Source organism: Cardiocondyla obscurior, linkage group LG03, assembly GCF_019399895.1.
Source record: "Cardiocondyla obscurior isolate alpha-2009 linkage group LG03, Cobs3.1, whole genome shotgun sequence".
NCBI lineage: Eukaryota > Metazoa > Arthropoda > Insecta > Hymenoptera > Formicidae > Cardiocondyla > Cardiocondyla obscurior.
Window position 1 is genome coordinate 1,555,230 of NC_091866.1, and position 15,941 is coordinate 1,571,170.

At 40.5% G+C, this 15,941-nt stretch overlaps 1 protein-coding gene and 1 long non-coding RNA gene across 2 annotated transcripts in view; one reads left to right on the forward strand and one right to left on the reverse strand.

Annotated features, from left to right (window-relative positions):
* The window catches only part of LOC139101358 (neural cell adhesion molecule 2), a 92,032-nt gene extending 83,573 nt beyond the window's left edge, over positions 1-8,459 (reverse strand). The window contains exon 1 of the mRNA XM_070654430.1: positions 3,891-8,459. Coding sequence (XP_070510531.1) covers positions 3,891-4,002 — 112 coding nt within the window. The 5' untranslated portion in view covers positions 4,003-8,459. The remainder of the gene's footprint in view (positions 1-3,890) is intronic.
* Positions 1-15,941, forward strand: part of LOC139101359 (uncharacterized) — a 203,011-nt gene that overhangs the window by 165,675 nt on the left and 21,395 nt on the right. The window lies entirely within an intron of this gene.

Below are 15,941 nucleotides of genomic sequence, written 5' to 3' on the forward strand. Positions count from 1 at the left end.
CATACACTGACGCGGAAGGTGTATACGGCGGATGAAATCGCGTGCAAATTATCGTCTTGGCCGGCGGCGTGCAAGGGGCCCTTCTCACCTCTTCCACAGTGCCACCCTCTACCCTATGGAGAATGACAAATGACCGCCCATTAGGTCGATTTCGTGGTTATTCCGTCGTTGCCCTCACTTCAGCTTTGTCGACAAAAAAAAAATTAATTATCGCGATGCCGTAACTACGATTTCGAAAGCTGTTGCTGGAAAGTGTTCTCGCTATTAGAGACGCGCGATATTCGCAGTCCGCAACGAATTGTACGTAACAACGACTGTATATTAACTTTTTTTTTGGAAAATTAAATTAATATTTTATTTCATCAGCATCTAAATTAAAGCTCCACGTTAAAATAGAAACAATAAAAAAAAAACATTTCTGTCTCTCTTGAAATATTTTTGAAGCCAAAAATATATAAAACTTAAAATTATATTTTTAAAATCTGGAAATTTTGGAAAGTTATTGAAGTTTTCATTTTACTAAGTCGTCTCTACCGAGGTATAAAAGTTTTTTTTTTTTTTTATGTAAAGTTGTTTATGTAAAAAAAATGTAAGTTGTTTTTTTAAGCGGAAATGTATTCTGTAACATATTTTTCATATAAATTGTAAACTGGTGCAAAAACTGTTATGCAGTCTCTATTAAAATGTTAGCTTGCCGCGTTGAGCTCTGGTTTATATTTTACGATGCACTATGTTTATAAAAATATAGGATAAAAAGATCCTCTCTTCATAGTACAAAGTACATTTCTCGATGATGTGCGCATTAAAGTTGTTCTTTCCAGTTTTGCGGTTCCAGTTATTTACTAAAAGTGCACATTACGCGCAGCCACTAGACATTAAAAACCCTACAGAACGCTATAAAAATAAGCACATCTCTCATCACCGGCATTTATTTACTGCTTTTTTAACGCGTTGGACTACGAGATTAGCTTCATTAAGGAGAAATCGAATGTCATTATTTCGCGATACCGGCACATCGGCAAAATAGGCGCAGCTGGCCTTACGCTACGCGAATAAACATGAAAGCGTCGTTAATTAACGCTACGCGTTAGTTACGCGTGTACTGCGTACACGTCGGTTGTCTTTCGCTGCCAGCAACACCTGTTGAAGTAGAAGTCAGACAAACCTTGTGAAAACATAGTCCAACGTTTCGCCACGCAGTAAAATAATTGTATAACGAAGACGAGTAATTTCGATCGTAATTAAGCGCCTTTGAATCACCGACGGTTGCAGAAACCCGCTCGCGCTACGTGCGAATAGAATTTCCCACTGGGCGACCGGTACACCTTCCATTTTCTACGAAATAAATATTTTATAAATTTTTCCAAGAGAATAGTGGCGCGAGCGCGAAATTTGCCTGACGAAAATTTTGAGACACTAGCGCGGTACGATCGATTCCACTACTTTTACGCTATACATGAATTGCATGCGCGATTGCAATTCCCTGCGAAATAACCGAAGATTACTCGGTGCTTTTTTTTTTTGTTCCCTTCGGCGCTCAAGGGCGGACTTTCTGCTCTAGTTTCCGTCCTATTTCTTTATCCACTAAATACAATTTAATATCGAAAAATAACTCTATTTGCTTCTTATTCGTTTTACTGCGATAATCTTTGACCGCCTATGATTGAAGTGATAAATCTCTGAAATATTATTATACAATTTACTCACTTTCAATCATAAACATACATGTTTATTGAGCATAAATATAATTTATTATTGCATTAGCAGCTCCTAGAATGATGGAGAATATACTCGGTAACTGTCAATTACAGCTAACATTAGTCCGTCTGGTCATTTAATGTGTCATAAATGACGGTTCGAATATTCCTCGATATTCCTGTTAAACTATCGAAAGCTGTTCCCTCTCTTACAGAAATGCAAGTTGACAAAAAGATCATTTCGTAGCTTTAGACTACGTCGAAATTAAATACGCGTGAAAGCTTGTTTCATTAATATTTGCAGTACATTTAATATAAAAAGATAAAAATAAATGGCGCGATGGGAACTTTCTCAAAGGAATTTCGCAAAAGTGTAAAATTGGCGTCACATTATTTTCACCCTCGAAGCCGAACGAGGCCGAACTCCGCTATTGAAACTCCAATTTTTTCTCTTCACGTCCCCACTGTAGAACATCCTTTTTTATCGCGCAGCTATAAATTTAAGAGGGGCTTAGCGCCGTGGTTTAATTAAACTAGTTTAGCCGTCATTCTCTTCCCTAAGCCTTCTCTTACGCGCTGAGCCTGAATCGATCGGATACCTTCGTCCTACAATTTTCTTTATCGTTAATCCGGCAGGGTGTTAAATTAATTTTACGTAGCGTATATTACCTACAAAAGGATCGAGTATAATAAGACGGCGCCGCATAGCGAAATGGACGCGATGGCAAAACTTTTCTAATAATCGATGCGCGAAAGTTTCTCACCTACTCTTCTGGTTACTCTAAATATGCCGAGCAATCAATAACGCGGAAAAAAATATGCGATTATATTTTTAGTTCGGTACGTTAGATTATTACAGCGTCGTTTATTGTACAAAAATAGATACACAACTTTAATAATTAGTTTCCTGCTTCGTAAGAGATCTTTGACATTTGCGTTTGCTGCGTTGCTTATCGCTTGAATTAAATTTACGAAGATCTAAGTATTAATACCTCTACGTTAATGATATTGATAATTTTATCGTAATGACGTAGTTTAAGATCTTTTTTTTTATTAAAAAAAAAAACAGAAAGAAAAGTTGTTCACAAATCGGGAATAGCGCTAAGTAGATAAGAAAATCGATAACGTTAACTAGTTAGAAAAAAAAATTATTCAAGCCTAAGTAACGTTGAAGGCCGTGAGAAATTTGAATAATTGTTTAAAATTGCTTTCCTTCCCCCTGAAATCTATTTCACCCTGTTCCGTGCTATCTTTGAGATCGCGTACACGAGTGTCGTTTGATGAACACAATTACGACGACGTAATAGCGCGAGAGATTTTAATCACAGAAAACGGTATTCCTATCGCTAATGATATGCATCGACCTCGCGCGGTCGCGTACCCGTCGGATTAAAATTCCTACAATTATGATTTACATTGAAGATCCGACCACGATAAAATAACGTGCCGTGTGTTATTTCAATTTTTGAGCACTCGTACGTAGTTCATCGACGCTTGGGGCACGACGCGGACAGGGTGATGTCTCAAGGACAGGTTCGACGTGTACGAAGTGCCGTTTAATTATGAGACATCGGAGAACGCCGCTAATGATATTCAGAAGCACCTTTTCATTTATATCCTCCCCTTTATCGACTATAACACCACGCTCGAGTTTCGTGGAGGCCCCCGTGTTCTCGAGGGCGAAGCCGGAACGCGGTCGAGCAAAACTTCCTCGGATGAGGTCGACGATAATAATCCGCTGTTTAAAGTTCATAACAGCCTCGTGACGAGAGACCGTGGAGATTTGATTTAATTCGTCGCGTCACGATCTTCGACTCGCGAAATACTACCCTGGCGCGACATCGAGAATATCTCGACACTTTTATTACAACAAAGTGCCTTCATCTAGGAAACTTTAAGTGCTATAATGTTGTATATACGCTATAATAAAATTAAAAAAAAAAATTTTCTAATTTTTACAAACATGGAATTTTTTTTTTTTTTCTAATGATTTGCAGTGAGTAAGGGATCGCGTACAGTGGCATAGCACGGTGCCAACTAGCATTTCTACCGAATTCTACCGTCTGTTATTGATACGCCGGTTCACCGGCGCATTTGTCGGCTGCGAACACTTCGTGACTCCGGCGCACTCAAAGGGTTAAGCCCAGTTGTAAATCAGGCATAACTAGTGACGTAACGGGGCGCATTACTCACTTGGCTTATCTAGATCGGATAGTTCCATAGACGGCGAGTACGCCGTGGCGGCTACCAAGATCAGCATCGTCGTGGTCGTCGTCGTCACGACACTCCACCACCTCCACCACATTTTGTTTCCCTTTCACGCGCACTGCACACACCCTCGACCCCCTGACGGCTGGCGGCTCCTGCGCCTCCCCTTCAGTCGTTACGTTGTCTCGCGGTCGTTGGGAGCCGGCACTAATTGCAACCCCCGACGCTGCTGCCTTTCTCGTCGTTGATGTCGTTGTCGTTGCCTCCGCTTCTGCTGCCGCTGCTGCATTGCGCCGCCATCCGCATCATCCGCCGTTCTTTGCCTCGTTGTTACCCCCGTAGCCGTTGCCGTGAACCGACATGCCACGCCAGCCGTCCCCTATCTATCTTGTCGCTCACCTACCCGTCGTCATTTAATGAGACGCCGGCTATTTGTCTTTTCGAGCCGCTCAAGAACGAAACGCCGGACCTTTAATGACGACGTACGCAGTCGTTACGCGATATTTCCATCTCGCTCGGAGCTCTCTTCGTCTTTCCTGAGATTCCTTCCTTCGCACAAGATTTCTTCTCGCAAACTGGGCGATTTAAGGCTCGATCTCCACGATAAATTTCCCGATCGATGTAGACGTAATCCTTGAAAAGCATATATCGCGAGTAGTTGAAACTTTATCTGCTGCGGGCTATATACGCTTGTTTGTTACCGTTCCCGCGGTTTTTTTCTTTTTTTCGTTTTATTCCGTGACCGATGCGTTCTGTCAGGTAAATTTTTCGCTGCCGCAGGATTCTATGAGGCGTGCTGGGTGAGCGGATGATCACTGGATTTGCCGGATAAACGGATCCGTAACGGAGAGAAGACTCTCCTGACAGGTTCTGAGTGGCGACTGTAGTTTTATCCGCCGCCGAGTGCAAAACGACAAACGCAGACTCCTCTCGAAGACGGTTCCCTTTGGATTCTAAGCGGTTCTCGTCTCTACGCCCGACGCGGATCTCGCTAATGCGTTCGATCGCACGGTAAACCTGCGTGGAACGAGACAAGATACCCGCCGAGCCCTTTGCAGCCCGAACTTGCAAAGTGGATTCGACGTGTCCCGATATTCCGACAGTCGGAACCGCGCGATACACGTCCGATCGAACTTCGAACCCGATAAATCTTCAAAACATCTCAAAAAGTCTATTTTTTCACGGTGCACGCGATACCGCTTGAAAATAACAAGTTTGGATACGAAGGCAAATTTCGAAACGCTCGTGACAATCATTCGTCTTGAAGTTGAGTCATTCCATTCTTCCCAAAATTGGCGCGTATGGCGAAACCGGATAAAGCTATTTCTTCAACTATCGAAATTGCGCGGACAAAAACGTCGTCGCTCTTTGCCATCGACCGCACTTTTCCGTTGTTGTACCTCGCTCTTATATTTCACAACGGTCTTGTCGGGCAAGAGTCAACGATCAACTGCACGTGTATAAAAGTTGCTGGCAAAGTTGTACACGATGCACCGACGCTACGTCCCGTAAGTAGACGTAACTGTAACCTTCGTTGCTGGTTAATCGAACACGGTACTGCGTGAATATCCGAATGGCAGTGTTTACTAAGAACGCAACGCGCAGTCGGTCGAAAACTAGGATTTATTCGCACTTACTCCTCGGTCTCGCGGATACCGTGCGTGCAGCGAGCGAAAAAAAAAAAAGTGCGTTAAGCGCGATGATCGTGCGTGCGTCCGCGCGAGTCGAAGGCGGATTTTCTAAAGTAGCGTTTAAAAAAAAGGGACGCTGAACGGAGAATCGCGGAATGCACTCGCGTTAAACTTTAACGATATCGCGCCTAGAAGAACCGGGTAAACGCGATCGTGCCGCCGTGCGTACCGCGGTGTCGTAACATTCGAATCATCGATCGACACTAGCGGAGCGAGTCGCGGAAACAATTGACCTGGTGACCCGTGGGCTATGACACCGCGCGCGTTCGCTCCGATTTTGATTCATGGATCACTTGATTCGCGTCGCGCACCGTCGTCAAGCGCACTGTAACAAACCTCCCTCACGATGAAGCCACATCGAGTCCTGACCCGCGGCGGCTCGGTACTGAAACCATTGAACATCGCGGGGAACTCTCGCAAGCCGCGTCGGCTTCGTCCGCTCCCGCTCGGTCGCCTTCGGACACGCTCGCGCCGTTCGTCCCGCTCTGGACTCCGGTTTTGTCCTCCACCTCTCGCTCGCTCACCCTGTGCGTTTTGCTCCGAAACTCCCACATTCGGCCGCGCATCTCCCGTCTCCGTCGCGTAGGCCGCTCCGCAATGATTTACAGGCGCAGCTAATGAGTCGCTATAATCGCCGCGCGCGGTCCGGTCCAGGTGAGAACGTGCGTGAACGTAAGATTTTCGACGGAGTCGTCAAGGGAACGCGATGCCGGGGAATCGGCGGTGGAACGGGAATGCCAGGGTCATTAGACTCTTATGTAATTAATGAGTCTTCGCGACGGTGAAAGAAATTCTTGCCGGGGAATCAAACAACTTTTTGGAGCGTTACGAGCCTAATAGAGACAATATGCGGCCGCTTCTTTATAATAATTAAATATATCTCTGGCGAATCTCGCCGAAACTGATTACGGTCTAATATACTTTCGAGACCAGACTCTTTTCGTCAGATCTATAGACTTTGAAGATCTATAAAACTCGCGCGTACTTGTCGAAAGAGGATATTGCACATACCGATAAATATGTCCTCCAAGAACGTGAGGCACGTACCTTAGATCATAGAGTGTGTGTTCATGAAAACTGATAGTTCGTGCGTATCTAGCGCATGCACGAGATAACGGCCCTCGAAGCTTCATGACTCTCTCTGCGAGAACTCGCTCCAATCACGATAAATTCCGGCTTTCGTGTTTCCATCGCTATCGGCAATCGCCTGCAAATCACTTCCTAATCCTCATCGAGTAGGTATCTACGAAGGTACCCATCCTAAATCCGCTTTGAATGTTCAAGAATGTACCTATATACGCGCTCTATATCGTTATATTTTGTTCGTCTACCGTATAACATCGATTTTAAAATTCTAACTAAACGACTTGATTTTTCATTTATCGCAGATTTTAACCTGTATTGAAATATTCAACTTAACGTAATATTTTATACAAATTTTAATTTTAATTTTCTTTTATTTTTGCGAAAAAAAAAACGGAAATCTCTTAAAGTTTAACTACTTCTCAGTACTCATGACATTCCGTCGTACTCTCTTTTTTTTAGATGTTATTATAATATGTAAGAATCCTATTGAAATAGCGCGATAAATAAAACATTTTTGACAAACTCTTAATTAATTCATTATTTTATTAATTGCTAATCGAGGAATTAAAATGCGATTAATCATTGTGGTAAATGATATTTAGGCGCATCGCTATGTTAACAGCCATTTTCATGTTTTAATAAATTTTATGTATTAAATCATGATTATATATTAGATTTTATTACACGTTTTCGTGCTGGAACACAGAAAATCGATGTCCAATAATAAGCAATATTTAATAACATTTATGCATTCTAATTATATTGTTAATTAAAGCCAACCATAATTAATGAATATCGCTATTTGCCTAGCGTTTCACAACTTTGACAAAGTTATGCGTCCTAATTGATGTACCTCTGATCTAAAATATTTATTCAAGTGTAACATTGCCACGAGCAATAAAATATACGCCCGAAATTGACATTTCCACCGTACTTCTATTTGGATAATCACAAAAATGCCAACGCTATTTAAAGAACACGCTAATCGAATCGATTTCACGAAGTATAATGAAAATCAATTCTCGAGTCAATGATTTGAAAACCGGGGAATTAATATTCCCACTGAAAAAATAACTTTCGATATACGGCATAAAATGCACTCGCTTATCAGTTTCAGGTAGTTTCCCGGCGGAAAAAAAAAGTTTCTTTCTCACGGATTTTCCCTCCAGCTGTCCTTTAACTTTCCGCAATATATACCAAACGAATTTTGCTTATTCCACGCCAAAAGACGCGGCGGAGTTGATATATAGCGTTAATATTTTTCATATTAACAATACGCACACGTGTTAGCCATAAAACTTTCCGCTTGTACACCGAGTTAAAAGTAATCGCTCAAAGAGGCGCAATCGGCGGTCCTCATCTACCGCAGGCACACAAGCTCAACGCAGCGTGCTTCGTTTCATCCCGAATCGCCGATATTTTACATCAGGCACAGAGCCTGCTTTCATGGATGCCCGGCGAATTGGAACTCGACACCGCGTCATGCATCATGGTACATCGTCGGACACCCAGGCTGTTAACCCAAAGCACAAGCTGGATACGATGTTATAGGCTTCCCTGTGTACCCTTCGACTTGTCGAATAAACCATGAAGCCTGTCAGTCACATTGCCTTCTCGTCTTCCCGACCACCAATGCTCTCGCGTCTCTCAATAGGATCTGAAAATCGGGGTTTTATCCGCCGTTCGACAGGTGGTACAAAGGCAATCGATTATCGCGCGCAAATCTGAGAGCGCCCTCCAATTCGGATATCTTAATTGCACGCTCGTGCTCCCCTCCCCACCCTACCTTTGATAACTATTTTCATTTCCATTTCTATACGAGATCGAATTTTAGCGGCAACTATAGCGACGATCGAAACGACGGCGGCACGATCGAAGAAAGTGTCTCTCCTCTTTAGCGAACACTCGCGTTAAAAAAAAAAGCACGCGCCGACTAAACTTGGCATTCTTCTCGATCGTTGCGCTCGAAGCCAACTCTCGGAGAACATGTTAAAAATATATATCATGGTAAAATATTCGTTTAAAGATACGGCGAGCTACATGTACTTTGATACGAGCGCGACGTAGCCCGCGCGCTTCTCTTCTTGCCGTACCATTTAACAAATAATCTCGACGTTCGCGGCATCGCGCGCTTTCCCACTGTCTATTGTGCTCGCAAATCACTCGCCCGCTAAGACATCCGCGTGAATAATGGTTCCGTTTCTCTTATTACTGCGATTTTCGCAGAGTCACAATAATGTTCTCTTCCTCCGGCGTTGTGAAAGAACCCGGATTCCTAAAATCTTTTTTGGTGGGAGTAGCATCGGGACGCGAAAACGCGGCGCTCCTGTTCGATCATAAGCGCCGTCATTAATCACCGGACTAATGGCTCTCACTATTTCCACTATTGTCGCCATTATCGGCAAAATCGATCGGGGAAATGGAAAACCGCCCGTACGTTTGTTTCGCCCGAAAGAAACGAGCGGGCTAGCTAAGTAGAGAGGGTGAGAAGCACTCGATGGTCCCGTAACAGTTAACGGTGGTGCGAGATGGCCGGGATGTAACGCGCGGGGGAACGGAAACGGGCGAAGAGCCGTTCTAGAATTTATGCCGGTGTTTACGCGAAGTGGACGGCGTTCCACAGTGTGAAACGCGGGTGGGTAAGAATAGTTATTACGATCTATCGAACTGCCGTCTTTCGCCGAAGAGACGGAAAAACTTTCGTCTTTTTAGGTTTTCGTCGTGTGTATTCTGCGCCGTTCCGCGATTTTTCTTCCTTTATTCTGGAACAACCACCAGGGAAAGAAAAAATAACAAAAAAAAAAAAAAAAATAGACGAGAGATAAACGGTGAATCGACGCGGATTTTCGGAATTATAGGCGGACCAAGTTTTCCAAGTAACTTTCTGGAGACCAGGTATATGTTAAGACGGGAACGTTTCTGAATATCCATTACTTCGTGCAATTTTCAGAACCCCCCGGCCGCAATCAAAGAAGGAAAATGACTGCCCTAATGTAATTTTCCCAGGATTCCCGTCTTTTGCGTCCGGAAGTTTCCTGATTTAGCGCCGAATGTTCTCGGACGCTGTATCCTTTGGTTTTTAGTTATGAACTATTTTAAAATGAATTATCAGTATGAACCGCGCGCGCCGGCGGAACAGACGCTATTGAACTGGGCCGTGGTAAAAGTTATGAATTACTTCTGGCGAAGTAGCAAACTCGGGCGAACTTTCGTGAAGCCGAAATCAAGTTTAACATCAACCTACGCCACGTTTCACACTTACGTTTCCCTGAGATATCACTTTCGACTCTGGCAGCCATATGAGAATTTCTGTTTTTGCTCGAAAAAAAAACCTCGTACATCAAAATTCATCGCTGCTTTATCACTTATATTGCCGTAACTCTCAAAAACTCCCGTTACAACTTCAGCCCGGCTATTGCATAATTAAACGTAACGTTGAAACTGTCACGGTCCACCACGCAATGTAATTCACGAAGCGATATCAAGATGAAATTCCACCGCGTCGTTATTATTGGGTTTTTGCATGCGCGGATTGTTATCGCCGATTCATCTAAAATATTTTAACGTCCGTTCTTTTTTGCATTTGTTTGAGTAACCTGCGGCGCGGGGGTACGCCAGAAAGGTGTGAAAGGCGGGAGATGCCGCGATCGCCTCATGAAAAACGTGTTCGGGCTACGATAATGGAGGACAAGGCGTGCTACGAATATAACGTTCTTTCGCACGAAGCGTTCGTTACACCTGCACCGCCCCATGAGAATCATCGTGGACAAACCACGCATTATGCAGATAACGCGTTGTTCGATGAACGAAAATCACGGTCTCACCTTCGCTGTTCTCCCGTCCCATCCCGGTCGCCGTCGTGTTCTCGCTTTTATTTTTTTTTTTTTTCTTTTGTTAACGCGAAAGAAAGACGGAACTGTCAAGTGTACATTTGATATGCGTTATGCGTATTAGCCGTACAACGCGTTTATGTTTTTCTCGAAAATGTAAATTCGTGAAAACTATTGTTCGCTCTTGATAAATATCGGTTGGCACGAATACATCTCCCGCGCACCTTGCGTCCCGCAAGAGCTAAACTGCGAAAGCAAATTTTATTTTTACATTTAACTGCGAGCTCTCTTGTCGGTATTATTTTTGCCCGGCCAGCTTTCAATTTCGAAATGTGTTTGCTACTAAACGTGTAAAACGAAGAAATCGCCATGCAGCGAAAAAACAAGCAACGGCGGATTGATATAATAGAGACTGAGAAAGAAGCGGGAAATAGCAGGAGTCGGAAACAAAGTACGAAAAGGGTGAAATAAAGGCAGCCTTTCGCCAAGGATTCCGCGGCTACCGACTTCACTGGTTGCTTCAAGACCCTCCTACTCTCAAGGCTTTCTCCTTAACGAGAAACGACTTGTCCTCGTTACCACACTGAGAAAACAGGGATCAAGAGAAACGTAAGCGGGAAAGATGTTTCTTTCTGAACCGAAGGATTTACAGAGCTCGTGGAAAAATTAGTCTTGTGTGACACGGCTTTTTCACAAAAAAAAAAAACTATTGATAATACGGTTGATTGTATGCAAATATTTTGTACAAAATTTACGCATTTATACAATAATTTATACAATAATTAAAAGATCGTATGTACGATCGACAATTAAACTATAAAATTAAATTGAAAGTTTTTAATTATTTTTGCATAAAATCTATATTATCTAGCTTATTAAATTTTAATTAGATTGCATATAAAATTTAAAAATATTTCTCTAATAATGAACCATTGATAAAGTAATTTGTTCAGAAAGAAACGGTCTTCTTATAAAACTACGTGTTAGATACAAATCGGAAAGAAAACTTCTTTTATACTTATCTAAAATAAGTAATTAAGATAAATAATAGTTTGCTTTTTATATCCGGAAAGACAAGAAACAACTGCGATAAGAAACAGGAAAATAAAAAAAAAAGTGTTTCCAGCAATGATTACTCACTCCATGGCAAACAACTATTATTGGTTCTTGTATAGCAGTGTATAACGATCATGGTCGATCAATACTTACGCACAGTTATTTCTCACGGCCCAGTAATATCACAATGATAAAAAAAACGGAGCAAAACTTAAATGAAAAAATTATTCTTAGATGTTTTTTCTGTACTTTCTTTTTATAACAAAAAAAAAGTAATTTAAGTAATTTACGTCGCTAATATTTTTCTATTATATTCGTATATAAAATATATCTGTGCACATAATACGATACCGGTGCAAAAATAAAATAAGAATAAAAAAAGTTGAACAAAGATATTTTCCAAAATAATAAATATAATCCTGTTATGTTTTCCAATTACACAAAATTATGTTGCAATATTCTATCGTATCAAATTTTTGTTCTGATTCGAATGTATAAATATGTCATCCACGATCTTCTATCGTTAATTTAAAATAATAATTAGAAGTGTTTGAGAATAATGCGCGAATTATGAAAGAAATTTGTAAATAACTAAGCATAAATAAAAAAAAGTTTGTCATTAAAATGCAAGATAATTGCTCGATAATTTTAATTTTATTATAACCCTGGAACTCTATATTGCGTCACATAAGTCTCATCTACCAATTTTAAAAATAACAAAGAGAAAATCTCGCGCAAATTGAAATAAAAAACTTGCGAAAAGATTATATTTACCACTTCTTTTAATTTAAATACATAAAAAAAAAGCTTTTTTTTCTATGTGAAACAATTTTCACGAAAAGCGATTTATAAAAGGCATTAATCTATTATGTAATTAAAATGCAATTTTATACATTTAATTAATAATGAAATTGCATATTATTATAATATTGAGCTATATCGATTATCCATGACGGAGACCTGTATACATATACATATGTATGTATATATAATATATTATATTAACCGCAGATCAGCTTTTATCACGCTGCTAACTTAATTAGCAATCTTATTATAGATTGACAAAACAATAAATTGCACAGTGAGAGATTAGTGACCATAATATTAACATTCTTCCAAATACTGTATCGACATGTAACTATTTAATATAAATAATTTGTGTTAATTGTTTTAAAAACTTTCTGCATTATTTCGAATTTCAGATCAATGATAAAATTGATAAATACTGCAAACGTGTGCACATATAAATACAACAATTCCCCATTAATTTTTTACATCGCCTGTCAACGATATACTACCGCAAGGAGATCCGAAATATCAGTTCTGAATATAATTGGTGAGACAAAACGGAAGCAGACAGTAATAATTAAGATAATCGAAAAATTAATGTGCAAACTCAAAATATAATGTAGCGGGAATGTCACTGTCAATCAGACACTATATCCGTACGTTAAACACGATGCTTGAAATGTAATCTTTCTTTACTCAGCCAGTGGACCGATTTCTGGCTTAATTCCGGAGCGAGATACGGGTTCGATAAACGTTCGGAGCCCGCGTTGCCCATTACACCGAAGTATATACGTCGATATAGTATACACGGCGATGAAAAGGTCCGTTTCATCGTCACTTCCGGATTTCGCGAACCCTCAATTTCGGTGCATTCGTCCCGTTCCTCACGCGACCTGAGGCTAGATGCTGTATATCCGCGTGCGCGTGTCGTATGCGGTTTCCGTGCGCGGTTGTGCATCGGTCGCGTTATACATCGCGATTCTGCGCGCTTGCAACATCATTATGCCATGCATCAGATAAAAGCGTAATTAAAGGGTTCGCGCTTATACGCGGGCGCCATGTTACGCCGACGGGCATGGAAGGTTGCAACGAAACGGGCTTCGCGAATGGCGCGAAAAAGAGATAGATATGTTGATAGAGAGATAGAGATAAAGAGAAAAAGAGGAGAGAAAAAAAAAAGAACGAAGGAGAAAGAGAGCCAGTAAATTGTAAAACGTGACGCAGATTACGCGCAACAGCGGTGTAGCCTGTAATAATAAATTGTCATCGATGGGCTGATGTTAAACAATCGTGCAACACACATCGTAGCTCATGGATTCGGATGGAAATTTTGCTGGTGCGGTAAAGAACCGGATTACGTTAAAAAAAAAATGGCAAACACGATGCGTATCAGAACAAAACATGGTACGACCGTTAATGGCGTATTGAATAAATCCCTCATAACAAAATTTTGTATCGTATAAATGCTATTTGCTAATATCTTAATTGTTCAATCTAAAAATACAGATAAAGTAGCACAGTTGATCATATTCCAGAGATAATACAATATTTCTTCCTCTTAACTACTTAAAACTAAGCAATAATTTCTTATTTTAATTATTAAAAGATATAACGTAGCTTTTTATATTTAATTTCTTTTTAAAGAAAATATTTTAATTATTCGTATTTTTTTAATTAAAAAAGTGTAATAGATTATTTTTATCTACTTGACCTAAGTGATCTTTATTTTGAGATAAACATTATTTAGGATACTCGAATTAGCTTAAATGATGTATTAAGTAGTGTAGGAGCTGTAGAGAAAGCAATTAATCTTAGGGAAGTAATTTAATTAAGGCGAGGATGACACGCGGTTAATTTTACCCTTTGTGTGTAATTGCCTAAGTTGGCAAGATTATCCTGCAAGCACGAAAATTGCTTGCATCTCATAACTTGCGATTAATACAACAATAATCCTGTGCGAGGATTACACCTTGATAATGTACAATGCATAATGCAAGAATGAAACCTTTTCAACGCCGCAATAACAAATTTATTGCGTAATTACGTAAAAAAAAAAAAAAAAGTAACAAAAATTTTTCGCTATTACTTGCGTTACATTTTACAGGAAAGATGTATAGTAGATTTAAAATATTTTATGATTATACATCAACAAATTAATTTTGAAAAGAACTTACATAAATATTGAAAATAATCTAATTCAACAAATCGATAAAATAAAAATTCTCACATAGAAATCGAAGTCCTGCTCGACGAGTTAAGATTTAAAATAAAGCTAAAATCATAAACACCAAGGAATAAAAAAAAGGGTGTATCAAAACTCTGATCAACACGAATAATTAATATTCTACTGTCACTATTTATCTCCAATCGATCATTTTAACTTTTCCCAATTAGTGAGGAACGTAGATATAGTTCGCTCTGTTTCTCTTGCCAGAGACACCCACGATAAAAGTCGTCAATATTTTCCATGACGGCAACCATCGCGATGTAATGGATACGATACCGAATGCCCGCGTTGTTGAACGCGTACGTATATTCATACACGCATCCGCCAACGCGTGCAAACAACCAATGCGGTGCGATACGTCAAAGTGCTGGGCGAGTTATAAATTCGAATTGCGCTGCATGACAAAACGGGTCCGGTACTATTTGCAGATTGAATTGCTGATATTAACGAAAAATTCATTAAACACATGCGATTTATAGATTATATATGTATGCACATTAATAGCGGAGCCGTGAGCGGCTTGCAATTTTGGCTTCCGAAATTTTGGATGAGAGATAAAGGCCTCCTCCGGTCTGCCCATTTCGATTGTTTAATCTTTATTGCCACGGTACGTTTGATCGTAAATATTGTTATTTAATGCGAGACCGATCCTGCCATATTGATCAATATAAAGGATTTATCGGTCGCTATAAAATAGATCTTACGCTATCGTTATACGCTAAAATGAATATTGACGCGGTCGAAAATTTATAATCATGTAACATCCGGCTTTAACCGTGCCTCTACTTTAATTTGCGTTGCACCAAATCAATTTCGTTATATTACTGTTTGATGTTAGACGATAAACACGATACACGAACGTTAAGAAGTCGAGGCGGGGTTGTTTCCAGATAATCTTTTTATTGCGCGCAATTGCTTTGAAAAACGCTCTCTTTCTTCTTCCGATCCCTTCGATACGCATCTACAAAATATCAATATAATACAAAAGAGCATCATCCGAGAGCTAGAAAATTGCTGATACATTTTAATGACTTCATCAACGAGCGTAGAATTTTGAAAGAGTACGCGATCAATACCGAGAATGAGTTTCTACTGGATGATCCTACAGTTCTCTCAAATCGTCTTCGGCGCTGAACGAGACGCTGGAGAATGGTTGAGGACCCGAGACTCAGCCGAGCATAATGGGATAAGATCTCCGACGGATAAGGTGTTTCTCTTCGCCGTACGTACGTCTAACACGCTCCTGCAGGAGATTCCAGCCAACTGAGTCACGTTCCTTAATTGTTTTAGCGCAATCAGTTACAGTTCGTCGGCTGGTAATTACACGGGGCTCGCCTGTCCGGAAGCCAGCATCTCG